Raw genomic sequence first — 27,228 nt, forward strand, 5'->3', positions numbered from 1 at the left:
ATGAACAATATGGAATTGACACTTAGACACACACACACCCCCAAAAAAAAAAAAAAAAAAAAGGCTCAATACTAGAATCATTGAATCCCTCGTGAACAGGGATTCAACAAGTCTTCTGGTGAATTATTCCAAGATTGGTTTCCAACACAGAGAGAACACAATTGACTTTGAGGAAGGAGGAACAGTGATTCCAGCAGGGGAGATCAGCAGGTAAATTTGGAGTAACTGGTATTTCAGTCTAACAGAACTACAGTTCTCAGAGTAAATCCCTACATGTTAATTCCTCACAAGCTTTGGCAGCAGCTGCCAAAGCACAGCAAATCCCTCCAACTTCCCACACAATCCCCCAGGCCAGCTCCAGCTGCCTGCTCCCTCTTCTCCCGGCAGCCCTCCGGGAATGCAAATCCCACCTGGGCACAAGGCAGGCCTGTGCTCGGTGTCCCTCAGCCACCTCATCAGACCACAGGACAGCGGGATGCTCAAGGTCCCTATCCCAGTGACACTGCCCGGTGTAACACCACTGGCCCACCTGGTGTGTTTAGGTTCCCAAATGGTTTGTTGATAGGTTTGTTGAGCCTAAAACTACACAGCTCTGACTCTAGTGACAAACAAATTAATGTGTCAAAACACAGGCAAGTGGATCTTCTCCAGCTGGTGAATAAGGACAGACTTGGAGTGTACTGATTTTAATCTGCATCTCTCCTTTGAGAGAACACAGGAGGGGCTAGGGGCAAAGGACATCACAGAAGCAATAAATGGTAAAAATATTTTAAAATATAAGTACTTCCACTGATTTAAACCAAGCCCTATAAAGCTTCTGTGTTCAATACATAAAGTTTTCATCTGGAGACTGACAGAGTGTCAGGATGGTTCTGATGGTTTTTAGAGACAGCCCAAATTTAGAGACTGCAGCCTGTATTTACAAATGGTATTTGCAAATGGTTTGGACAGACAGTCCTGAGACAAAAGCACTGTCTTGATTTATTAGACACGTAACTATAAAATGATTTGCACATTTATAGGACAGACCCCACTAGGTACATAATAGAATTCTCTTCAAATAAAGAAGATAAACTTTATAGAATCACAGAATCATTCAAGTTGGAAAAAACCTCCAAGACCATTAACCCAGCACTGCCAACTCACCACTAACCACCAACATGTGGTCTCTTTCAGCCTCAGAGGCTGGAAGAACTGGTTTTTATTTTGGTGAGTAAAATTTTAGTAGAATAAAAACAATATATAGACTACAAAACAATATCTGTGTTGATTTATGAATCAGAAATTAAACCATTCAAAACATTCATTACAGTAATTTTGACTCTAGAAAGGAAAAAACTTGAAACAGAGAAATGAAAACATCTGTGATATGTCCATAGATACTGGATGATTTTTCCCTCTTAATTCCAAGGTCCATGTGATCCCACGTCATAGATGACTCTTGGACAGGGACAGGCACAAGGCCAACAGCACATCAGCTTCACGTGAGCTTTCACAGTTTAAGAACAGGAGTGAAAACAATTCCCTGCTCCAAGCCTTTGGCCAAGACAGCTGCCCTTAGCTATGGAAATGGCTCCAGCTGATTCTAAGTTTAATCATATGTTTTCTGCTATAGCCATTTCAAAAATCTCCCCTAAGAAAAAATACATCAAACGAGCTTAAGAGTTAAAAGGAAGCTTGGGTTGGTTCATGTACTTCTCTGCAACTGTCTGTATTACCTCTAGGTGATTAAAACTACATCTTTTTCTACCTCATTTACCACAAGCCCAAAGCAGAAGCTGCCAGACAGTGAAGCGTCTACGTTCTTTGACCTCATGTTGCCAAGACAGAAAAGAGGGACTGAAAGTCCAGTCACCGTGACAAAGCCAGGGGCTGGTGCTCACAGTGCAGCTGTGACTGCCCTGCTCGTTCTCCAGCTGGTGGAGCCTGAAAGCTGATACTGAGCAGCCAGGGAGCTCCCACAGCCTCCTGGAACCCCTCCCAGAGACGCCGGAAATCCAAATAGGTTTGCTCAGCAAGTGTTCTGTGAATTTCCAAGGGGGCAGGAAAAACATGAGGGTGTCAACTAGGATAAATGAAAAGGAAAACATGTCCATACCTGAAGCTGAGACAGCTGAGGAGAACTGTTGGACTGTAAAAGGAACAGGAGGTGAGGAGGACAGGGGTGGTGACAAGCAGCCACTGCAGCCTTCAAAGGTAAACCCAAGGAAAGCAAGCAGCAAGGAACTGGGAACGAAGGAGGTGGATGGCTGGGGTGCTCCTGGTGGCCAAAAGTGGTGAGGATTAAGGTTGTTTTCTCTCCTGTCAGCCAAAGGCCACTGAAGACATGAAGGATGTTCAAGAAGGAGGCTGTAGCAAGTGAGATGTGTGAGGACTGAGGATTGTAAAGCAGTGGATGGAGTTGGACTTCGACTTTGGCATGAAAGACACCACCCAGGGAAAACATGGATCTGGCACACAGCATTTCAGAAATATTTACAGAAGCTAAACAGAAGCATAGCCATGACCTTGTGATTATGCAAAAGATACTACAAAATCAAATTATTTTGTCCATCCACGGATATTGGAGACAGGAAAATTAACTGGAAGAGACCTCAGAGAACTATGCCAGACAAAATAAACTTAAGAAAAAGTTTTATCTTCAAAAATGAGTAGGAAAGACTGTACTTTTTTATGGTCCAAACTACACATTTCTAAGATGCTGTACCCGCTGAAAGCAGCTTCAGGTGAGACTACCTGACATGAATGTACAGAAGGTTTATAATTTCTTCCTAAAAATATTAATTTTAAAATATTAATTTAAAACAGAAGGTTTATAGTTTCTTCCTAAAAATATTAATTTAAAAATGTGGAGTACTCCAGGGGAGATGACATAAAGAAAAGTTCTTTCTGTGGTGTACTGACCCATTTACACATCCCATCCTCCCACCTGCATCCAGGGAAGGAGATGATTCTGGTACCTGAGCACTTCAAAGCATTCTGCTGGCAAATCCGCTCTGCTGGCCAACATCACATCTCATGTGGTGAACCCTGGGCTCTGGTAGGTCCCCGAACCTCCAGCAGGGCAGGCTGGAATGGATCCTTGATGAATCCTTGATGTAAAACTTGGGTTGCTCCATCATCCAGAGGAACGACATAATTTTCATTAGGCAGAAAGAAAAATTGCCCATCTCTTGATCGGGAACTGGTCTGTACTGGTTTAGCACAGGCTGGGAGAGCTGGGGGTGCTCACCTGGAGAGGAGAAGGCTCCAGGGAGAGCGCCGAGCCCTTGCAGGGCCTGAAGGGGCTCCAGGAGAGCTGGAGAGGGACTGGGGACAAGGGATGGAGGGACAGGACACAGGGAATGGCTCCCACTGCCAGAGGGCAGGGATGGATGGGATATTGGGAATTAGGAATTGTTCCAGGCCCTGGCACAGGGTGCCCAGAGCAGCTGTGGCTGCCCCTGGATCCCTGGCAGTGCCCAGGACCAGGCTGGACAGGGCTGGCAGCAGCCCGGGATGGTGGAAGGTGTCCCTGCCACGGCAGTGGAAGGGCTTTAAATCCCTTCCAACCCAAACCATTCTGGGATTCTCGTTGTGGGGAGAGCCGGCGGCTGGAGGCAGCGGAGGCTCGCCCGGCGGTGCGGCAGGCCCGGCAGCCGCGGTGACCGCCCCCGTCCCGGCGGCGGGGCCGCGGGAGGGGCGGGGCTGTGCCGGGCCGGGCCGGGGAGCGCGGGCAGCGCCGGCGGTGCAGTGGCTGCCGGCCCCCGGGCTGCCTTTCCCTTCCCTGGCCTCCTTTCCCTCCTGGTGCCGCTATCCGCACCGTGCCCCCCTTTGCCCTTAGCGCCGCTACCCACCCCGTGCCCGCCTTTCTCCCCGGTGCCACCATGCCGGGCCCACCCTGCGGGTCCCTGCTCGACTACAAGACTGCCAAGTTCTCGCTGACGCGGAACCGGCGGGTGGGGCTGCTGCACCGGCTGCTGCAGCTGAGCGCGCTTGGCTACCTGCTGGGGTAGGGAGCCTGCCCTCGGGCTGGCCGGTCCCCGCTGCGGTAGGGCCATGCCCCCAGCCCTCGGGCCCGGCCGGGGGTCCCTCAGAGTGCCCCGCACCTCCGCAGGTGGGTGCTGCTGCTGCGGAAGGGCTACCAGGAGCGCGACACAGCCCCGCGAGTCGCCGTGGTCACCAAGGTGAAGGGGGCGGCGGTCGCCGAGGCCGCGGGCCGGCGGCTCTGGGACGCTGCGGATCTCACCTGGCCCCCGCAGGTACGGCCGGGCCCCGGGCGGGGACAGGGAGGTCACACTTACGGCCAGTCATCTTGACAAGGGGATGCCGCGGGTACCACTGGCCTCCCCAAGCCCTGGCAAGCCCATTAGTGCCTGTTCCGCCCATGGTGTCACAGGGCGTCCCCTTGGACCACCCTGGTGTCAGCCTCCCTTTGACAGCGCCTTCTTGCTTCCCAGGGAGAAAATGTGCTTTTCCTGGTGACCCATTTCATCGCCACAATCCAGCAAGCCCAAGGCACCTGCCCCGAGGTGAGTGAATGGACCTGCCCCAGCCCGGCCTCACAGGAGTGAGATGGAGCCAGTGGTTCTGCTGCTCAGTGGAACCCAGTGGAAGACCAGATAAAAGGGGAAAATGGATTTATATTCTCACAAAACCCAATTCCCCTCATTCTCACTGGATCATAGCACTCCCCAGCACATCTGCACTTGCTCTGTCATACCTTCATGAGCCAAGATGTGTATCCATGTGCTCTGCCAGAGGACAGAGGATATGAAGCCTTTGCAGCTCTGAACTCTTTGTGTGGTGGCACTGCATGACCATTCCAGGCTTTCTGCTGCCCTTGAATACGAGGATGCTTTGACATACACTCCATGGATACCTGTGTCATGTTTCCGTGGTAACTCCCTGCTGCAGGACTAGTGTCCTATTTTTAGGAGGAACAGAGCACAAGGTCTCTAGATGGTTTTCCAGCTATCCAACACTTAATGGTATGTGTTCTCTGGGAAAACTCTTCCCTTTAAGGCTGGAGTCAGGCCAGCTCCTCTGCTGAGCTCTCCCAAGCTGAGCCCAGCTCAGCAGATAGGAGCAAATGTCCTTTAAGCTGGACTGCTGCTGGCACTTTGTACCTAAGCCAAGCACCAGTCATCCTAATGGTCCCTTCAGCTCCTGTTGTGGCCAAATGCTGCAGAGGCTGAGAAACGCTGGGTTTGGGTTGGGGGAAATGGCACCAGTGATCCATCTTTTAAATGCTGAGAACTCCTAAAGTCCCAACAGGGAGGAAGACAAGTGCTGTAGGGCATTTTGGGGTTCTCACAGGCAGCCACAGGCACCTCTAGGTGCTGGGTTTGCAGTGTGCAAGCCAAGGACACACAGAGCTGAGGATTTCATTCTGTTCCAGAGCTGGAGTGTGTGTGGGTGTCTGTTCCAGCCTACACCCCATGCTGGTCTCCAAGAGTTCCTCAGTTCCTGGCATTGGGGCTGTAGATGACATTCATATTTGGAAAGCTTTGAATATTTAGCAGTGGCAACTTTTGGCTTTTCAGGGAGTTTGTGCTGCCTTAATATTCTTGATGACCAGAGTATTTGGTTCAGGCAGATTAATTTGTCTGTGGCCAGAGGCAGCATAGAACATGAGCTGTTTCAGCAGCTGTACATGCACTTAAGTCTTTGCATCCTTTTATCCCTTTATGTTCCTTTTCAGACTACCAAGTTCCCTCCTTCCCATGCCTTCCCTTCCTCCCCTAAATAACCCATTCCCTAAACACCTGGTGCAATCCCCAGATGTTCTCCTGCATCCCATAATGACTGCAGCCCCTAGGCAGACCCTAGCCAGCTACTGCTCCTCTCAGATCATGTTGGTGGGTTTTACACCTGAATGAATGGCCGAGGCTGTCCTGGGGCAGCCCAGGGAAGGCCTAAACAGACCCCCACTTCTGACCCCATAACTGAGAATTCCCCTCCTGCGTTTGGGCCTTTGTACCCTCAGAGCTTGGGGAGTGAGTCTCTGATGAGCTGGTGACTCCTGTCATGGCCTGGGGTAGCTAGGGAGGTGTTAGTGGTGTTTCCCCAACTATGGTCATCTCTCTGTGTTTGAATAAGAGATTTTTACTGCTCCTGACAATCAGGTAGGTCCAGAGTAAGGGTGAAGCTTTCCCTGTCTTTTGTAAAACTTGTGTTATGATGGATTTAGGATCTACTAAGCTCTCCCCCAGGGAATTCATCGTGGTACTTTACAAGGTGCTTAATGGGCTCAGTCATTAGGGCCCTCCTGAATCCCTCTGTGCTGGTTCCCAGTTCCATCTGAAAGGTCTGAGGTAGCTCCTAAGGCTTCCTCTGCCACTGAGCAGCAGGACACAAGTGTTCTGGAGAGGAAGGGTTGCCCTTTGGACATGCCTCTCTTGTGACGGGCTGGAGGCTGGTGAATGTTCTTCTCTAACTGTGTGGGAGGCACTTGGAGAAGCAGGAGCAGCAGTGCAGCAGTGGGGGGAAGTGACAGCATGGCCTCAGCCTCACAGCACAGTGACAGCACTTCTCTCTGTCCCTCCCAGAGCCCCTCTGTCCTCGACGGGATGTGCACGGAAGATGCAGATTGTCCCATGGGAAACCCTGTGGTTCATGGCAATGGTACTGGGTGTTTTGCTAAAGAAACAAAATCCTAGAATGGTTTGGGTTAAAAAGGAACTTAAAGCTTATCCTGTTCCCCCCCCTGCCATGGGCAGGGACCCCTCCCACTGTCCCAGGCTGCTCCAAGCCCCGGTGTCCAGCCTGGCCTTGGGCACTACCAGGGATCCAGGGGCAGCCACAACTGCTCTGGGCACCCTGTGCCAGGGCCTGCTCACCCTCCCAGGGAACAATTCCTTCCCAATACCCCATCTAACCCTGCCTCTGCCACTGGGATGCCATCCCCTCTTGTCCTGTCTCTCCAGGCCCTTGTCCCAAGTCCCTCTCCAGCTCTCTTGGAGCCCCTTTAGGCACCAGAAGGGGCTCTAATGTCTCTCCAAAATCTTCTCCAGATGACCAAACCCAACTCTCTCAGCCTGTCTTATATTGTCTTGTTTCTAGGGATAAAAACTGGGAAATGTTTGATGTTCAATGCCACCCATTCCACCTGTGAGATCTATGGCTGGTGTCCTGTGGAGAATAGCACCCTGCCCAGGTAATGACACATGAGGAGACAACAGATATTGGGAGCTTTGGCTCTCTCCCTCTGTGTTACCAGGAGTCTGACCACACATGCCCAAGGGACAACCAGGCTCTGGGAGACCTCTGACATTGACTTTCTGGTCAGTTAAACTCAGAGGGTGTCACCCAAGAGCATTTCTTGTACCTGTCCATTGTAGCCAAAATCTTGGGATTGCAGGAGGGACTGCAGAGCTTGGGAAATGGGGCCTTGGCCACTGTGCATGACTTGACTTCGTTGGTGGTTGTTTTCTAGGAAACCTCTTCTGGCTGAGGCAGAGAATTTCACTCTTTTTATAAAAAATACTGTCCACTTCACCAAATTTAACTTCTCCAAGTAAGTACAGTACTCCCAGCTGGGCTGAGCATGCAGCCTTGTCCAGCCTTGGCACTGAGCCTGTCATGGGGCTGAGGAGCTGAAGCACTCGTGGAACCAGTGACACTCAGGGCAGGTGGTGCTGAGGCAGTTTAGGGCAGGACAGGTGTTGAGGTGAATACAGGTCACTTCAGCTGTGCTGGGTGTGCAGTTCTAAGAGCAGTGGGATGGGGACACCTCAGAGAGAGGGACTGATGTCCACCTGCCCATGCAGAGCACTGCGGAGAGCCAGACAAAGCCAGCCATTCCCAAGCTCTCATTTGGAAGGGAAACTAATATTTTTGTCTTTTAGTCCTTGCAAAGTGGTTTCATAGAGGGCAAGTAAAGGGCTGCACTGACCCCACAGTCCCAGGCACACTGACTGTGCTGCCTTACCATGGCAGGAGACATGGCACGAACTGTCCCTGCTGTTACCCGTAGCAGTGACCAGAGCTGGGTGCTGGGAAGAAACAAAGGAGCACAAAGAGGTGGAAGGGAAGGCGTGGCATGTGCTATAGAGGATAACTCCATGTGAGATTCCTCTGGGCTGGTTTTTCTCCACTCTCTTCCATCTGAGGCTTTAGGCGAGGCATTGACTGTCCCCCTGCTGATGCAGGAGCACTGGTGGGCCCAACCCAGTGAGAGGGTCCCCTTTGCAGTCCCACAGCTGGGCTCCATGACCTCCCACACCCCTGCCCCCCCTCTCTCCTGTCTCAGGTGCAACACCTTACAAACCAGTGACCCCAGCTATTTCAAGAGCTGCACATATGATCCAATCTTCAACCCCTCCTGCCCTGTGTTCCGTGTCCGTGACATGGTGGAGGCAGCTGGAGAGAACTTTGGAGACCTCGCACTACTGGTACTTGTTTTTTATATAACTATGGAAGGCAACTCAAAATTCCCCAAGGATGTGAGCAAGAAGCAGAGGACTGACCTGAAATGCTTAGGGAATATGTGATCTGGGAATGTCTGAACAGTTAATGACTCGGCTAATCTGATTCCATGCTTCTCCTGGAATAAAATGTGTTTTTCAGGGGGGAAGTATCAGAGTCCTTATCGAGTGGAACTGCGACCTGGACCACGCTGCTACCCAGTGCCAACCACAGTATTCCTTCAGCCTGCAGGACATGAGGTACAATTTCAGGTGAGGATGCTGGGACAGTGGCTACACAGGCCTGTGGGATCAGCACATGACAGTTGTTTGAGATTTCAGTTCTGATGGATGCTCTGAAAGGAGCAGCAGGGACAGCAAGTGTGCCTCAGTCAGTTCACAAATGACACTGAGCTGGGTGGGAGTGTGGATCAGCTGTAAGGCAGGAAGCCCTGCAGAGGGAACTAGACAGGCTGGATCTATGGACTGAGCCAGTGGTGTGAGGTTCAACAAGGTCAAGTGCCAGGTTCTCTCTTGGGGCCAGAACAATGCCATGGGATGTTCCGGGCTGGGGCAGAGTGGCTGGGAAGCTGCGGGCAGAAAAGGACCTGAAGGTGAACATGAGCCCAGGTGCACCCAGGTGGGCAGGAAGTCCAAGGGCACCTGATCTGTGCTGGCACTGCTGGGGCCCCTCCAGTGCTGGCAGATCTGGGGCTCTCCTGACAGGAGAGACCTGGAGGGGCTGGAGCGTGTCCAGGGCAGGGAACGGAGCTGGGAAGGGGCTGGAGCCCCAGGAGAGGCTGAGGGAGCTGGAAAGGGGCTCAGCCTGGAGAAAAGGAGGCTCAGGGGGGACCTTGTGGCTCTGCACAACTCCTGACAGGAGGGGACAGCCGAGGGGGTCGGGCTGTGCTCCAGGGAACAAGGAGCCTTATTGGAGGGAACAGCCTGAAGTTGCACTAACGGAGTGTTTAGATTGCATGTTAGAAAAAATCTTTTCACTGCAAGGTTTATCCAGCGCTGGTGAAACTGCCCAGGGCAATGGTGGAGTCCCTGTGCCTGGAGGGATTTAAAAGCTATGTAGATGTGGCACCTGGGGACATGGGTTAGTGCTTGGTTAATTATTTGAACTTAAAAGTCTTAGAGACCTTTAAGGCATTGGGAAATGGTAACTCAAGGCAGGGCCTGTCAGTACAGGGATGCTGTGGCAGTTCTCAGACTTGGTAGCTCTTTTGTGTTTGGAGCTGAGCAGGGCATTACCTGAGGGCATGGACCTGTGACTGTCCCCACCTGAGCTGGGCTCACGGAGAGCTGCGTGCTCCCAGTGACCCAGACTGGGTGCTGAGGGGATGCTGATGCCCCACTGTTGGTGCCAGTGAGTCATCACTGCACGTGTATGGCCAGTTCCCAGCCTGGAGGACACCCAGGAACCCAGAGGCCCAGCAATCCTTGGCACTGGCTCCCCTTTCCTCCCTGCCTGCATGGAGCTGCCTTTCTGAGCCATGCCCAATGTCTCCCACAGAACTGCCTCCTACTACTGGGGCTCACAGCAGCAGCTCTACCGGAACCTGCTGAAGCTCTATGGGATCCGCTTTGACCTCTCTGTGCATGGCCAGGTACCGTGAGCTCCTCAGCCCCAGGGCTGACTCCTCACACCACTGCTCCCACCCTGCCCCTGTGCTTTCTGCTCCCATCACTTCTCCCCGCCTGGGTGAGCTCTTTGCCTCTTCCCAGAGTTTTCTAAGCAGAGCAGGAGAAAACAGTCTCTCCTATTTGAAGAAAAAGCTTTTGGTAATGCCCTGAGGAGGGAGATTTCCCTCTCTGAGGGTCTTACATGGGGGCCATGAAGTGTTCAGTAGGCAAGGTCAGCTGGTCTGGGCTTGTGGGTGTCTCTCTCTGAGGGTGTTATGGTGAGAGCACCCTGACAAAGATCAACCTGAACTCTACTGAACCTGGACAATTAATCCCTTCTTGATTAAAAGTACCCTCAGGGGGAAAAGGTGTGGCATGATTAAGGCTGGACATGCCCCAGCCATGTGCCTGAGAGCCCGGAAACGCCCTGTGTCCTAGACTCACCCTCACCACTGTGGGCAGGAGGTAAAGGGGGACTCTGCTTCTCTGCCCTGCTCAGGTGCGGTGCTGCACATGCTCTGGTGTCCCCAACAGCAGAAGGATTTGGAGCTGCTGAAGAGAGCCCAGAGGAGGCACCAGAGATGCTGCAAGGGCTGGAGCTCCTCTGCTCTGGAGCCAGGCTGGGAGAGCTGGGGGCGCTCACCTGGAGAGGAGAAGGCTCCAGGGGGAGCTCAGAGCCCCTTGCAGGGCCTGAAGGGGCTCCAGGAGAGCTGGAGAGGGACTGGGGACAAGGGATGGAGGGACAGGACAAAGGGGAATGGCTTCCCCTTTGTCCTGTCCCTCTATAACCCCTTCTATGGGTTAGATGGGATATAGTGAAGAAATCCTTCCCTGTGAGGGTGATGATCCCAGGCACAGGGTGCCCAGAGCAGCTGTGGCTGCCCCTGGATCCCTGGACATGTCCAAGGCCAAGCAGGATGGGGCTTGGAGCACACTGGGACAGTGGAAGGTGTCCCTGCCCATGGCAGAGGATGGAATGAGATGAGCTTTAAGGTCTCTTCCAACCCAAACTATTCCATGTTTCCATGATTGTTGATGCTGCTCTATGCAGCACCACTCACAGTCTCAGTGCTTAGCTTTCCTCAGGGTTAGATGGGATATAGTGAAGAAATCCTTCCCTGTGAGGGTGATGATCCCAGGCACAGGGTGCCCAGAGCAGCTGTGGCTGCCCCTGGATCCCTGGACATGTCCAAGGCCAAGCAGGATGGGGCTTGGAGCACACTGGGACAGTGGAAGGTGTCCCTGCCCATGGCAGAGGATGGAATGAGATGAGCTTTAAGGTCTCTTCCAACCCAAACTATTCCATGTTTCCATGATTGTTGATGCTGCTCTATGCAGCACCACTCACAGTCTCAGTGCTTAGCTTTCCAAAGAGGGAGCCTGTGCTGAGAGCACTTCCCACACTGAGAGGTGTCCATAGCTGGTCTTTGATGCTCAGCAGTGCCCTTTGTACCTGAAGAAGGTGAAGCACACAGGGCAGGAGAGGGTGTACCACTTCTAGGCTGAGAGAGCAGGTCCAGGAGCTGTGGAACAGGAGAGAACAACCAGAAGAGAAACCACCAGACTCATTTGTGAAGGGAGGGACACATCACATCAGGGTTGTGTTTGCTGGGATGTGGTTCCATGGGTGGCAGCTGCAGCAAGAGGGAGATTCCTGCTGTGCCTGCAGGAGCAGGTGGGTCACGGTAACCTCTGCTGCTTCCAGTTCATCAGGCACCTCAGTCCCTTCTTTGACAACCAAAGGGGGTTGGAGTCAGCACAACAGCAGTTCCTACAAATCTGCATGGGGAAATATCCCTGGATTCTTCCAGCACCTCCTGACTTTGAGCATGCTGCCCCGCAGGGCTCAGCCCACAACCTTCTCACCCCTCTGACCACTCTTCACCCTCTCTCTTGCCCCTCCACTGTTTCTCACCAGGCTGGGAAGTTCAGCATTGTTCCTACTGCTGTGAGCTTTGGCACCAGCATCGCCTTCTTTGGTGCTGTGAGTACTCCGGATACACTCTTCTCCTTCAATCCATGGCTTGGGATTTGCCACTTCTCAGTTGTTTCCCTGCCTGCCTAGGCACAAGGCTTCCTTAGTGGCAGCCAGCACAGAGGGGAGATGGTCTGGCAGGGTGTCAGCTCAGGTCTCCCTGTGACCATTAGTAATGACACTACTGGATTGGGATCCTGAGTGCTGTCAGAGTCATGTCTCATGGTGGTCAGGTTTTTGTGTGGAACCTGGGACAGAGCATCACTGGGATGCTGCTGACAGGAGAGCAGCTTCTCTACTTCTCTGACTGAAGAGTTGCAGTGTCCTGTCACTATGGGGCGCAGCCCTTTGTAGAGCCCTTCTGTGGCTCTTCCCTTCCAGCAGAGTAACAGGGAGGTTCCCCACCTGCCCCCCTTTCCTCCCTGACGTGCTCATCCCAGTCCATATGTGACTGTGGAGGTGCTGGAACAGCCCTCCCTGTCCATCCATTGCAGTCTGGGGATCCTGTCTGACCTCCTGTGCAGCTCCTGGACCAGTTTGGGTCAGAGAGGAGCCAGTGGAGCTGGCTGGAGGCAGGACTGGCTTGGAGCCACAGCAAATGCCCACAGCTGGCTGCAGGGCTCAGTGGGAGCCAGGATGGAAGGCCAGGTATTCCTGTGGGAAGTTTCTCGTCTTCAATGTTTGTCTGCCTCCAGGCTACAATGGTCTGTGACCTGGTTCTGCTCTACCTGGATGCAAAGGCTGACCTTTATTGGAAGGAGAAATTTGAGGAGGTAAGGATAGGGCTACATGGGAGAGAGGAGGTTTTGAAGTGAATCATTTTGGATTTAATGATTTTCTGCCCTTTGGTTAAAACTCAGTTCCCAAGATCAGGGAAAAACCTAATGGAGCAACTCTTAGTTTTCAACTTTTGGGCTTGATTGCCAGTCTGATCTGGGAGAGGGATCCAGCTGGTGCCAGGAATCAGGGAAAGTTGCATCATGACCTCAACTACTGTCAAAACATCCATCAGTGGGTCGCCATGGAGACCTTAATCTGGAAAACTGACCCAGCTCTATGTTTTTCACCCTCTTCCAAAGGGAATCTGTTGGGACTCCATGCAGAGAGGGGCCAGCTCTTCAGGGCACATCCTGTTCTGTGGGTCATTGACAGGTTTATGTGCCAAACATTATTCCATTGTGGGAATTCACTGCCCTGGTGAATCAGGGAGTCACAGGGTGTCCCCTACAGACCAGGAGAGCTGGCAGTCCTGCCTCAGGTCATTTCCAGCTTTGTCTGGCCAAGTCTTTGGAGCCTCTGAGGACTGAGATCCTCCATCTCCTGGTGAACTGTCCCAAAGCTGCACCATCCTTTTGGGGGGTAAACTTTCCTAATGCCTGATCTCGAATCCAGAGTGGGGTGGGGGTCCTGGGAATCTGGTTGCATGGAACCAAGCAGAGTAGCTAAGGGCCACCTGGGCTGCCTCCATGCCTGTTGTATACTGATGTCCCTGTTCATTTTGCAGGCAAGACCCCCTAAAGGTAAGCCTGAGGCCACAGCTTAGGGGCACCGGGAATGCTCCACCACAAACACCCTTCCCCCCAGAGCCATGTGCAGGTAGATACGATGGGGACATGGCTCCAGCCCTGGTAGAGGTGGGCCAGTCCTGGCCCAGGTGGGCACTGCCGGGGTGAGGGTCTGCCTTTCCTGGAGAAGCACTGGCAGCAGAGCAGTTCTTGGCTCCCGGAGCACAAAGCCATCCCGGGGGCAGCTCCCAGCGCTGACAACCGGTGCTGGAGCAGAGCTGCCCATGGAGCTACCCCGGAGTGTGCTGGGGAACAGCTGGTCCTGCTTGGCACAAGAGGCTTAAAGCATTTTGCATTTCTCCACATTCCAATGATCATGGACATTGATTTCCCTTGAAAAACAGGGATGCAATGGAATAAAGCTCTTCTGGAAGTGGGAGGAGGTTTTACTCTGTCTCTGGTCCTGGAGGAACTGTAAGGTTCTGCTTGCACCTCATGGCACCCATGCATGCTTCCAGCTGGGATGGCTTCATGTGGGCCATCTGGATTCTCAGAAGCTCCCTGGGGAGCTCAGGGAGGGTTTAGGAGCCAAGTTTAAAGTGCCAGCCCTGGGCTGGTACTTCCTAGGGGTGTGCAGTGGCTCCTGCACCCTAATTCCTGCCTCCTGCCAGGGCTGATGCTCAGCAAGGACAGGCACAGCCCTGGGGTGAGCCAGAACGTTTCAGAGGTGCTGACCCCTCACTCCCACCTTTCCTAGGCTGTGTTAGCTTGTGCAAGGAGGCATCAGCTGGGATGTGCCTGGGTGCTGTTCTGGGGTCTCCACAAAGCTCAGAAACATTGTCTGTGGGTTCAAGCACTATTTTAATGCTCCTTGCCAGGACCAGCTGTGTGGGGTGGAGGGGTCCTGCAGCATCACCCCATCTTGGCTGCCTGTTCCCCTGTGCCCCCGGGCTCCAGCCGGCCCCTCCCACCCTCCTGGAACTGCCGCAGGTAAAACTGTGCCGCCAGCTGCTTGGTCATGGTCCTCAGCACCAGGAAGGCAGCCACGATCTCGAGGAGGAGGAAGGCCAGGAACAAGCTGTGCATGGGCACCTCCAGCGGTAGGTGGATGACCTGCCTGTCCGTCAGCAGGAAGAGCAGGAGGGGCAGCTGGATCAGGAAGGAGAGGAGCAGGAACCCAGCCAGCTCAGGCACCTGCAGGATCAGAACCTACTGAGACAGGGCAAGGAGGCAGTGGTGGGCTGGAGGGACCCTCTGTGCCCCTGGAGCTTTCTGCATGAGCCTCTGCTGGCCTTGGAACCCGGGGACCAGGGGTGTCCCTGCTCCATTGAGCTGTGGTCAGATGCTGTCAAACCCCCCCAGTGGAGAGACAGCAGGAGGGCACATGGGTCCCCTTCATTCCCTCTCTCCAGGTCATGCCTTCACCCACAATTCTCTTCCAGGACAGCTCCAGGTAGACCTCCAGAGAAAGGACAGTGATGGGCACATGGGTCCTAAGGGAGGGGACATCCAGCTCCCCCAGCTGGGCTGATCCTCTCTGAGCACAGAGACCAGGGCAGGCAGTGCTTACCTTCTCCTGCAGGTTCCCCAGGTAGCCCAGGTAGAGGCGGGAGCCCTCAGCCAGCGAGAGGATGAGGAAGGCTGTGACCAGCAGGAACTGATAGTGCCAAGGCAGCAGGTGGTACTGTTATGGGGGCACAGCCTTGTCCAAGTCCAGCTGTCCATGCCCAGTTCCACTTTCCCTGTGCACCATTCCCTGCTCTCCATGCCCAGCTCCCTGTGCCCTCCTCCCCATACCCAGCTCTCCATGCTCTGCCAGCTCTCACCATGCTGGTGCCCAGCTCTGCCTACTCTCCCCCCCCCCCCCCCCCCCCCCCCCCATTTTAACCATTCCTGCCTGGAAAGTTCATGATTTCCATCTCTAGCAGAGAGAGATGAGCAATCTTTTCTCGTGGGGTCAGGGCATTTTGGGGATCCATTAATTCTGAAGGGGCTCCTCTGTCCCCTGCCCACTTTGTCCCCCACCCAGGCCCAGGGAGGCTTGGCAGGAGCAGCTCCCCCCATCCCTACGTGCCCCATGGAATGGTACCTTCAGGTGCAGCATAATCCCCTCAGCCAGGCACCAGACTGGGAAGTAGTAGACGTTGAAGTAGAGCATCACCTGGAGGGGCAGGCTGGACAGCACCTTGTGAGCTAGGCAGGGATGGGCAGGCTGCTCACCAGTCCCGGGGTCCCCCTGCCCAGAGGGACCCCCCTCACGCCTTGTGGAGGGGAGCAACAGACCCTGGGTCCCACAAGCAGCTGATTGCAGCAAACGTTCTTATTTTTGCTCCCTCCCTGGTGGGTGGGTTCAGCACCCTTTGGGTGCTGCTGCCTCAGAGGCACCCAGCTGCTTTGGTGATGTGCTGAGCAGGGTCATGGGGACGGACAGCCCCTGTTCCCAAGCCCCCTCTGCAGAGCCCATACCTGGCTGGTAGGTGTGGGCAGTGCCGCTATCCCACGTCTTGTTGTTGATGAAGAGGGACCCACTGAAGGCCACCAAGCCCCGGCGCAGGCTGGGGGGCAGCGGGGTGGGCACAGCCATGGACAGCAGCTGAGCCCTGTTCAGCCAGCCCAGCTCAGCCCGGATTAGCCAGGAGGGAATCAGTGAGATGACAGGCCAGGCTAATGCGCAGGGCCACACGGCCATTGGCTCCCTGGGGACAGGGCTGCTGACCTGGAAGGGGGATCTGGGGAAGGAGAATTCCCACCTTGGAACACCAAGCCCATGCAGGAATCACAAGGTGGAGTTGCAAGGAAACCACAAGTCACAGAGCATCTCCCCTCAACGGCATCTTTAGGGGGTGACAGCAGCTCGCACCTGTCACTGTGACTTGCAGCAACTGCACCCTCTCCCAGCCGGGTTCTAGCAACACAAATATTGCTCAAAGACCCCTGGCAAACGAGGATGCCTCATGAGAGGATGGTACTCTTCACCTGAAATGCTTCTTCAAGGCCTCCAGGCTGATGGAGTATTTAGCCATCACTGTGAGTTCCTCAAGCCCCATCCAGGCTCAGGGGTGCTGGGGAGGGCAGTGGGGGATGATGTATTAGGGGGTGGCTGAGCCAGAGATGAATGGGAGGGAAAGGTTCTTCAGGAACTTCAAGTTTAAAATCACAGAATTATTAAGGTGGGAAAACCCCTCTAAGATCATCAGGTCAAATCATTAGCCCAGTACTGCCAGGATCACCACTAAACCATGTCCCCAAGTGCTACATCTACACATTTTTTGAACGCTTCCAGGGATGGGGACTCCACCACTGCCCTGGGAAGGCTGTATAAGAGCTGGACAAACCTTTCCATGAAGAAATATTTCCTAATATCCACCCCGCCCCTCCCCTGGCCCAGCCTGAGGCCGTTCCCTCTCCTCCTGTCCCTGTTCCCTGGAGCACAGCCCGACCCCCCCGGCTGTCCCCTCCTGTCAGTGTGCAGAGCCACAATGTCCCCCCTGAGCCTCCTTTTCTCCAGGCTGAGCCCCTCTACCAGCTCCCCCAGCCTCTCCTGGGGCTCCAGCCCTTTCCCCAGCACTGTTGCCTTCTCTGGGCACACTCTATAAGTGTCAGTCAGTTCTACCCAACAGATCTGGTCTCACCTCATGATCTTCAGCCTCCAACTCACCCCATAAGGTGCATCAGAGACGCTGCCTCAAATAGTGGGAGCAAGTGCTATAAATGAGGTCCTTAAGGGCCAGGAACTTAGGGTCAAGGAACACAAGAAATCAAAGAAAGAGATGATTCTTTTCCTGGATAAAGCTAAAATGAAATTGCAGAGCTCACTGCCATATGTTGCCAAAACCAAACCATCTGGGGCTGAAGGCATGGTTAAACCAGCACCTGACTGGCTGAAGTTGTAGGATTGCAGAATGGTTTGGGTTGGAAGAGACCTCAAAGCTCATCTCATCCCACCCCCTGCCATGGGCAGGGACACCTTCCACTGTCCCAGGCTGCTCCAAGCCCTGTCCAGCCTGGCCTTGGACATGTCCAGAGATCCAGGGGCAGCCACAGCTTCTCTGGACACCCTGTGCCTGGGCTTCACCACCCTCCCAGGGAAGAATTTCTTCACTATATACCATCTTCTTCCCAATATCCCAACCTGCCTTTGTCCTGTCCCTCCATCCCTTGTCCCCAGCCCCTCTCCAGCTCTCCTGGAGCCCCTTTAGGCCCTGGAAAGGACTTTGAGCTCTCCCTGGAGCCTTCTCTTCTCCAAGTGAACACCCTCAGCTCTCCTGGCCTGGCTCCAGAACAGAGGGGCTTCAGCCTTCAGAGGATCCCTTTGGCCTCCTCTGGACTCATTCCAGCAGCTCCAGGTCCTTCCTGTGCTGGGACCCTAGAGCTGAATGCAGTTCTCCGGATAGGGTCTCACCTGCATGGAGCAGAGGCAAAGCCCCAGCTGTCCCCCACATCCTGCCAGCACACAGGTGAGACATGGGCAGGGTGACAGGCACAGCCAAGAATCTGAGGAGCAGGAGCTGGTGGAGAGCTCAGGATCTGGGGGCATCAAGTCTGCATGGGCAGTCTGGTGGAGGTAACTGACATGGGACAGTGCAGCTGGGGGTAACTGCATGTGCCCCAGCTGGGATTTCATTCCTCATGGGAACAGGCAGTTTCTTAAGAAGAGATGGAAACTTTCTGTCCTGGCACGAGAGGTTGCAAGATGGGCCTGGAAAAGTGGCAGAGAACACAACCCAGCCTTGCCCAGTTCCAGGACAGACTCACCACTGGGAAGCATTTGCCAAGGCACTGGATAAGGGCTCTCAGGTTCAACACCACCCCACACCTGTGCAGAGGAGCAATACCCATCTGAGCCAGCCCTGCCCATGACCTGACACATGTCCCAGGGAAAGTTACAGTGGTGACTGGGATTTCTCATGTCATGGGTGATATTACCAGCCCTGGTTGAAACAACTCCTCTGTAAAAAGCAGGGAATGGGACTTGTTACCCCCACTGCAGCCGTAGACTGAGACAGAAGGTCCTTCCTCAGCCCCTGGATCTTCGGCCCTCTGAACATGGGGGTGATGCCCATTTTATGCAGCTCATGCACAATAGTGGATGAGGCCCCATCAGAGGCAAAGGAGGTCAAAAAGCATCTTCCTGAAAAACAAAGTACTCTGCCACTGTGTCCCCAGCGTAGCAAAGTTGTGCTGGGGGAGCTGCCACTCTCACCCAGCATGGAGAATATGACAGAGAGCTTGGGGAAAACACACAACTGCAGGGAATGCCACCCTGTGGTGCCCCAGAGTCGCCTGGCACTCCCGCTGGGTCCCCTGGGGAGCTGCCAGAGCTGCGTCCAACTATCCTACCAGCAGGACACGGGACACAAACCCAGATCTTTGTGGGTAGTGGGCAGAGCTGAGGCAGCACCTGGGCTGTGCCCACAGCCCTGGGCCACTCTGGAAGAGCCCTGCCCGGGGGAACCAGGAGCTGAGCAGCCCCAGCCACCCCGGCCCTCAGAGGAGGACCTGTGGACAGGAACATTGACATTTGTCTTTTGGAACCTGAGATGAGACTTGCAAGTTCCCTGCGTGCTGGGGACCCACATCCTGCTACCATCCCTCCTGGTCATTCCATGTGGGAAAAACGCTGCAGTGAAACCAGGAGAGACCAGCCAGAGATGTGATAGACACTGGTGCATTTCTACCCAGCCAAGATATGAAATACTGGAAATACAAGTGAGCTGGACACAGGTGGGAAGTCTCCAGAAAAGAGGTTCTTGAACAACCCGGCCATGCAGAGGTGACCCAAGGTCTTGGAAGAAATCAGAAATGACCCAGACCCCAAGAATAGTATTGCTTTAATTCACAGGGGCTGAATCAAATTAAAAATATAAATCCTCTTGTTTGGGACTCAGGGTAAAACATTGACTGCTGGGGAAGGAGTCGCCCCCAGAACAAAGCACTGGAGTCTCTCCAATGGGGACCCTCAACCCCCGCTCTGCTGGGCTGATGGACACTGGGCTGTGGCTGGCCAGGTCCACTCCTGAGCTGGAGACATGGCTCTTCTTCAGCACGGGGCCGGAAACAGGACAGCAGAGCACTAGCATGGTGGGCTGGGAAATGCAGCTTTGTCACTACACCAGACAAGTGCCAGAGAATGGACAGCCAGAAATGCTCCCCCAGCTACTTTTCCTCGAATAACACCTCAGCAACAGCACTGACCCCATTAAGGAGAGATATCCCAAGGCTGGCTGGAAGGGTGGCCACCCAGCCCAGGGCTGCAGCTGAGCCATCACAGCTCTCAGGTATCCCTGCAATGCACCCCAGGAATGGGCCCAAGAGCTGCCAGTGCCCCGGCCCAAACCAAGCCCCAGGAGACAGGGAATAAATCCCAGCCCCTTGGCTGCTCCAGGACAGGAGATGTTGGGATGGGGACTGATGAGTTCCAGAGTCCTCAGCATGGACAGGGACCCACCTCTGCTGGTGGGGCTGCACAGGACCAGCCTGGACAACACTGCACCAGCTGCACAGAGATCACCCAGTGCAATCTCCTGGCCTGCCCAGGTGTACCCTGGGGTGGGTGGGCACAGGGAGAGCTGTGGCAAATGCTGCAGCCATGCAGGAAAGGAGCAGATGTCAGGGTCTGCAGGGATGGATGTTGGAGCTCTGCTGGGAGTGAAGAGAATTTGAAAAGGAGCATCATGCATGAAAGCACAGGACAACCAAAGGCACTCGTGCTGCTTATGGGAGTGAGGGACATGCATGGGCAGACCCGCCTGGGGACCCTCAGCCCTTTGGCAGCATCCCGAGCCACGTGGCACCCATGCCCACTGCCAGTGCCAAACCTCACACTCTCTGTGGACTGCTTTTCCAGCATGCCAGAGCAATTGCAACAACATAGCCCCAGTCCCAGCCCAGCAGGCACAGGGGCAGAGGAGCTGTGTGAGATCCTCCTGGAAGGTCACAATGCCAGGTTCATCGAGATCTCAAAGGGAAATGGCTGAGCCATGGGGTTGCCACCAGGCCATGGAGCTGCTGTCCCATCTCCCCACGGCGAGTGCAGGATCAGGAGAGCTCAGCCATCCGTGGCTTTAGGTGCCTTTTCCTGTTATCCAGGACATGTCTCCAGTTCTAAAAGAGAGAAAAACCACAGTACTGTGAGGGGTTTCTCAATGTGCACAGGCAAATGCTCTTGGTGTGCTTGGTGCTAGTGCAGTAGTTGGTGTCCACCCCAGCAATCAGCTGCCTCCTTTGCCCTCACTCACCTGTCACTAAACTGTCCAAAAAGTCACCTGCAGGTCCTCAATTCTGTGTAAAACTGAGGTCAAACATTTTATTTATTTATACTTAAAAGCTGCCCTTCAGCTGAAAATCCATGGAAAGCCACTAAACCCCAGCCAAGCAAGGTCCCGACCAACAGGATCTGTGCCTGATGTGGCTCCTGGCAGCCCCAGCCCTGTCAACCAGCATTTCCCCCGCCATGTGAGGGGGATGTAAAATAAGGACACCCCCCACCCCCGGCTGTAACCAGTGTCCCCACATGGGAATTAGGGATATAGCTCAGTCAGGGGGGCAGCTGTCCCTACTGCCAGCCCCTCACATCCAGCACACTCAGGACCCCAAACCGAACGTACTTGCCATGACGGACAAACAGCCTTTAGTGGTGAAAGCAGCAGGAGACAAAGAGAGAAAAGACATTCAGGTTTAATCTGGCTTCCTCCAGCCCCTGAGTCCCACCACAGGGCCAGCAGCTCCTCCCTGCCCCTGGGATGCCCACAAGATATCCCTCCCTCCCAGCCACAAAGTGGGACACCAGCAACCATTTCCCGATGTACTGGGGTGATGGCACAAAAACATTCTTCCCTTTGAGGGTGGTGAGACCCTGGCACAGGCTGCCCAGAGGATCTCTGGTTGCCCCATCCCTGGAAGTGTCCAAGGCCAGGTTGGATGGGGCTTGGAGCAATCTGAGATAGTGGGAGGGAAGGGAGCAGGGGGTGGAATTGGATGGACTTTAAGGTCCCTTCCAACCCAAACTATTCTGTCATTTTATGAACCCTGTTTCAGGTGAGGGGGCCCCCATCAGGTGACATGCTCCCCATCCCAGGGATTCCCAGGGAGTCCGAGAGACAAAACTTCCTGGGGGTTGGGAGCTCCTCTCCCTGAGCTTTTGAAAAGATCTGCTTTTATTCCAGAGAAATACCCCTGGAACAGGGACCCACATTTCCTCAGCAGCTCCGATTCCCACTCTAAAGGCCTCTTCCCAGCTGTTATCACCTCCCTGGCATTTGCCTTCCAGCACCCACCCTCAGCACAAAGTTATGCTCTTTCCTCTGCATGGTCTTAAAAACAAAGTGAAGGGAGAAAAATGCCCTTTGCCTATGAGCTCCACTCCAAGGAATCAGAGGCTGAGACACCACAGGCCAGCATCCTGGCACCGCCAGCTCTTTGGGCTGGGTTGTGCATAGGGGGTTATGCACAGGCTACACACCCAGTCCCTCTCTGCAGGTCTCCTTGACTGACTGGGTGCCCAGGGTGCCCCAGCATCAGGCATTGCTTCCTTGGTGATGTGTCAGTGCCCGAAGGCAGAGAGTATCCCCATCCCACCCTGTCTGTGCAAGGATTTAGGTCCTGGTGTTTAAGACAAACCCTGTGTGTGGGGGATGCCAGACCTGGAGGCAGCTGGGAAGTAGCACAGGGGGCATGGAGGAAGCAGGAACAGGAAGGGAGATGCAAGAGTGGTATGGAGATGGATCAGTGTGAAAGGCTCAGCTCTGCCCAGCACCCCATGGCTGTGCTTAGCCCCTGCCCTGGCACTGCCACTTCCCACTGCCTGTCTACTTACTCTACATCACGCTTCCGGATGGTCCTGCCAGCAGCCAGGACCTCGGCCACCTTGGAAACAATTGGGTCGTAGTTCATGCTGGCCACAGCCACCACCTCGTCACTCCTAGGGCCGGGCAGAGCAGAGCAGTTAGGGCAGCCTGGATGGCCACAGCTCCACCACCCAAAACCCACCATGATGGAGAGAAGAGGGAGGCAAAGAGGAACACCCACTCCAGAGCCAGGCCTGATCCCAAGGTATGAGCACCACAGGAACTGGAACAAGATGGCTGGAAAAAGGATCAGGAGAGGGTACAGAGTGGCACAGCAGGCCGCACTGGTAACCAGTGTTGGCAGTGATGTCATGAGCATCACTAGGGTGCCTGGGTGATGGAGACAGCTCTGGCACCCTGGCACCTGTGGGAAAACACCACCAGTGGTAATCTGATGGCGGATAAAAACCTGGACAACACGAAGGATGCCCAGCTGTAATCCCTGCGCTGCTGCCTTGTGCTGAGGCAGTGGAGAGGCAGGTGGTCAGGATTTCCCTGTGGAACAGTCAGTTGGGATGCTCCACATCCCCTTCCTGATCCCCACCTCCGAACAAGCAGAGTGCCCCGCTCTGAGCTGCTCCACGGGCACTGGGACAGCTGGGGTGTCCAACCCTGGGTCCCCAGCCCCAGCAAGCAAGTCCTCATGAATATAGGATGTCCAGATTGGCTGACTGTTCCCCTAGCAGGATCGCCATGCAGCCTCAAAGGTTGAGAGGAAAACAAATGAAGGAGAAGGAGGAGGACATAAAACTGCTGGAGGAGCTTTGGCTAAAGGTCACAAGCAAACGAGAAGGTGGGTTCTCGTTTGGGGTTTGCCGAGGTCAATCCCAGTGTAAACCTTCAAAGCCTGACCCATGAAGAGATAACTGAATGCACAATGTGAGATCAGGGAAGATGGGTGGGTAAGATTTTAAATTCTGGTGATATTGTTGAATAAACTGAAAAGTAGAAGCACCCACTAAACCAAGATCTGCTCTTAAATCGACTGCCAAAGAGCTCTGGGATCAACAGAGCAAAGAGCAGCTGAGGTGGGGTGGGGAGGGATATATGCCTAATTCCCAGGACAGGGAGAGCAAAAGCCATGTTTCAGAGGATACTTCAGCCCTGTGCAGCCATGGGAGTTAAAGGTATCTCTCACATGTGTCTACAAAGCCATGGGGCAGCTCCATCACAGATTGTTTAAAAAAACTCCCATTCCTAAATAAGCCCATGGCAAATAAAGGAGAGTAGTTTCCTGAGCAGAGCCAGCTCCAAACTGGGAAACACAAAGTGGTTGGAGAGACCTACCCATCAAAACCAGGGGGAGAAGTGCTGTTCCAAGCAATGAATAACCAAGGTGTGCAAGGGAACCAGATGTACTACCCCAGCTGCCCTCTGGCTCAGCCTCAAACCCAGACAGTGCACAAAGGGGCCAGCCAGGAAGGCAGATGCAGCCCAAACATTTCTGCCAGCAGGACACAGGGTAGCTGCTCCTTTTGCAAAAGAGTTCATGGGGTGCTGGTGAGCTGGAGCACCCTGCATCAGCAGTGGCTTTTGAACACTTTGTCAGACAGATGGGGGAAGCCAGGAGGAATCCCTCTTTTTCAAAAGGTCTTCAATGGTAACAAGAATTCCCATCCTGAACCTGGGATTTGGAGCAATCAAAAGTCTTTGTGAAGACCAAGTGAACAGGGAAGCACAGTGGATGTGTCTACATGGTCTTCCCTTCCTCTGCAGCACGCAACGTAACAGAGGTGGAGAACTGTGAAGAAGACAACCACAGCAATTCCCTGGTCTCCAAGATCTTAGGGGCAGGATGACATCAGTCTGTTGTCAAGGCAGGGACATCTGCAGAGTGCTGTCCCCTACACCTCCCAGCACAGGGCCTTTTATTGGCCTCTACATAGCTCTGACAAGACTCCTTCCCTCTTCAAACTCTGGGGCAGAAGAAGCCTTATTGTGAAAGCCAGCTGAGGACAGGCTGTAGGAGCGGGAACCACCAGTGGTTCCTGCAACAACTAAGGAGGACCAGGAGGAAGAGTCCAAACACAGGGTGGGCACAGCAGAAGAAAGCAGGAGGAAATGGTCAGCTTGGGACTGTCCTCAGTCCAAAAGCATTAGCACCAAATAGAAGAACCACCACCAAAAAAGAAAGAAATGCTCCAGCGGCCTCTCACAGATGAGGGAGTCAAGCAGTGGGGGACACACTGGCTGACCCCCACCAGCCAGTGCTTCCCAGTACCTCCGGCTCTCAGCATGGAATGCCGTCCTGGTACCCACACGCCAGCTCCGGGAGACCCTCCTGGGTGGCAGAACAACACAGCGCTCAGCAGGGACCTCCAGGCCTGCCCACCAAGCCCAGGTCCCCTGGCAGCCCCTGTCCCTTGCAGGCACCATGGCACACGGAGCATAGGGCCCTGGCGTGGAGCAGGAATTATGCACCTTGCTCAGGGTGTTCCTTTGAACAGCCTCCTCAGATGTTTCCTTTCAAATTAGGGTTGGGATAAAGAGATAAAAGGCTCTCATGTCGAAAGACTGCAGGAGGGGAACGTCCCAACAGCAGCTCTCCCCAGCACAGGTGGTGCCTTGGCACAAACCCACCCCTTTAGGCAATTTGGCCAAGGTTCCAGCACACTCTGAGCTGTATCCAGTGTGCACAGGTCCCTGGGTGCCAGTTGGAGCCGCATCCCTGCAGCAGGGGTTTACCCAAGGTGTGCAGGTACCAGGGAAAGGAGGGTGAGCACTGGGGATCCCCAGGGTGATGCAGTGAGCCCCATACCTCCGCAAGCCCAATGCACACATCCAACCACCAGGCTCCATTCTGAGCAACATGGGCAAGGGGGCCACCCTCAGGGAGGGAGAAGGCTTGGGTACATTGGAGATGGGACAGAGGGACAAGTGAGATGATGTCTACAGAGCCAGAGCTGGCTCCTGTCCTGAGCTCCCTTCTGATCCCTGCCTGGATGCTGCGGCCAAGTGGTTTGACAGCTGAGCTGGGCAGCCCTTTGCTTCCCTGGTTTCCCTCTCCCTATCCTTAATATCAGAAAGCACTTGGAGAAATCCCTCTGGTTCCAGCATGAGGATGTTATCTGGCCACTGGTTTCAGACTGGGATGGACAAAGGAAACAGAAGAATAAACAGCAGCAAATATTTTTGGGATAAATTCATGGTGCACTGACTTTCAAGTCTAAACCGCCAGCATGGCTCCAGAACAGCTGAGGCAACACATCCCAGCTGCCAACACACCTCAAGAATGCATTCCCAGGTAGGGTCCCAACCGGGGGGAGAGCAGGGTTTCACTATAGATGTAAAAAAGCTCCTGTGTTCCTTCAAACCTTCTCAGCTTGTGATAGACAGAAGAGTTTTTTGAACTCAATTTGTCAAACCAGAAGCAGAAGCAGTGATGCTTGAGCACTCTGTCCAGCACTGGTCACAACTCATTAACATGGTGATTAGATGGGAAGGAAATATTTGATAGGAATTGCCAGTAGAAGCCATCATCTGCTCACAGCAGTTATGAGGACAAAGGGCAGAGACACCAGGTCCAAAGACCAGTTTAACTTGTACAATCAGAACATCATTTCTCCAGGGCCTTGTATAAGTGTTGGACAAACTCATTGTGCAGAGATGAACAAAACTGACTGACAGAAGCTCTGGCAGAATTATTTTCCAGCCTAGCAGAGTAATCTCAGATGAATGCCTGTGTAGGAATATGGACAAGAGAAACACTTACTTGGTATAGAATGCCACAAACTTCAGTTCATCTAAATCTCCCTGAATGACAACGTCATCAAATCCTTCCCCATGGCCTGGAAGGCAAAGAAGAAGTGAAATCAGCAGCAGTTCCTCCAGACCCAGCTCTAAGATAGGGTGTTTCATTCCAGCACTACAAGGAGAATGTCCTGCAGTAACCAAGAGACCAGCACCAGGAGATGCAGGTGCAAAAACCACAGAATCACAGGAGAGTTTTGGGTTGCAAGAGGCCTTGAAAAACACCTTGTTCCCACACTCTACCATGGGCAGGAACACCTTCCACTATCCCAGGTTGCTCCAAGCTCTGTACAAGCTGACCTTAAACACTTGCACAGATGGGGCAGCCACAGCTTCTCTGGGCAACCTGTGCCAGGGACTCATGATCCTCACAGGGAAGAAATTACTTCCCAATATCTAATTTAAGTGAATCCTCCATCCTGTTTAGGGACATGCACTTCATGGCAGATGGGTTTCAGTGAAGACACTGAACCCCCTCGGAAAGCAGGTAGGGAAGCAGCCCTGTAGCAGAGGTCAGTGGGGAGGGTTCACAGTGAAGGAGGTGACTCTGACTTCTCTATCCCAAGACACCTCCACCAGCACAAACTCTCAGCAGCCCAGGGAGCCCCTTACCCGCATATCGGATGCTCTTCCCAAACATAGCTGTCCACAGGTATGGGACAGTGCTGATCTCCGTGCCGTGGGCCAGCATGTTCAGAGCGGCGATGCGGCCTGCAAGAGAGCACAGGGATGGGGGAACTGCCACTCCAGGGCAAGCTCCATGCTCTGCACTCAGGTCACAGCATCAACACCAGCAGTCACAGAGTATGGGGATACCACACAGCAACCAAGACAAAGCAGGAAGCACAAAAGGATGGGTTCAGACTCCTTCCTATGGTGCATCTCCTACTTGTCACCTCCACTGCCATGAGCCCTGTACCCATGAGACTCTTTCCCCCCAAGCTGTGCAATAGTGACAGGGTTGAGAGTGTGCTGAGCTCCTACCCAGATGGGGATGGGATGGACAAACCCTTGGAGGGCATGGAGACTGTTGGGGTACGGTCCCTGCTGCAGAAGCATATCTGGGCATGGGAGAGGTGTCCAAAGGCTGAATTTGGAGCTGTGGTTCCAAAACCTCTCACCCAGCACACAGGAAA

At 53.9% G+C, this 27,228-nt stretch overlaps 3 protein-coding genes across 5 annotated transcripts in view; 1 reads left to right on the forward strand and 2 right to left on the reverse strand.

The window, feature by feature from the left end:
* Positions 1-3,718: 3,718 nt before the first annotated feature.
* P2RX6 (purinergic receptor P2X 6) lies at positions 3,719-13,846 on the forward strand. Its single transcript, XM_041420387.1, has 12 exons — positions 3,719-3,991; positions 4,097-4,241; positions 4,440-4,511; positions 6,531-6,606; positions 7,045-7,138; positions 7,418-7,498; positions 8,234-8,375; positions 8,551-8,660; positions 9,907-10,000; positions 11,935-12,000; positions 12,687-12,764; positions 13,496-13,846. Exons 1-12 carry the CDS (start codon positions 3,867-3,869, stop codon positions 13,532-13,534), a joined length of 1,122 nt encoding a protein of 373 aa, XP_041276321.1. The 5' UTR covers positions 3,719-3,866; the 3' UTR covers positions 13,535-13,846.
* A 562-nt stretch (positions 13,847-14,408) lies between these two features.
* LOC121344380 (transmembrane protein 17B-like) lies at positions 14,409-16,080 on the reverse strand. Its single transcript, XM_041420269.1, has 4 exons — positions 15,963-16,080; positions 15,586-15,689; positions 15,067-15,180; positions 14,409-14,690 (listed from the first exon to the last, which is right to left on the reverse strand). Exons 1-4 carry the CDS (start codon positions 16,078-16,080, stop codon positions 14,409-14,411), a joined length of 618 nt encoding a protein of 205 aa, XP_041276203.1.
* Positions 16,081-20,560: 4,480 nt separating this feature from the next.
* AIFM3 (apoptosis inducing factor mitochondria associated 3) overlaps positions 20,561-27,228 on the reverse strand; it is a 42,380-nt gene continuing 35,712 nt past the window's right edge. For 2 of the 3 annotated variants that reach the window (XM_041420390.1, XM_041420389.1), the window contains exons 16-19: positions 26,705-26,803; positions 26,055-26,130; positions 22,312-22,416; positions 20,561-20,600 (exon numbers count right to left, since the gene is read on the reverse strand). In XM_041420390.1, coding sequence (XP_041276324.1) covers positions 20,561-20,600; positions 22,312-22,416; positions 26,055-26,130; positions 26,705-26,803 — 320 coding nt within the window. Of the gene's footprint in view, positions 20,601-21,103; positions 21,125-22,311; positions 22,417-26,054; positions 26,131-26,704; positions 26,804-27,228 lie in introns of all 3 variants that reach the window. The other variant, XM_041420388.1, reaches the window with a different exon arrangement.

This window comes from Onychostruthus taczanowskii, unplaced genomic scaffold (assembly GCF_017590055.1).
Source record: "Onychostruthus taczanowskii isolate IOZ18803 unplaced genomic scaffold, ASM1759005v1 scaffold64, whole genome shotgun sequence".
NCBI classification, from domain to species: domain Eukaryota; kingdom Metazoa; phylum Chordata; class Aves; order Passeriformes; family Passeridae; genus Onychostruthus; species Onychostruthus taczanowskii.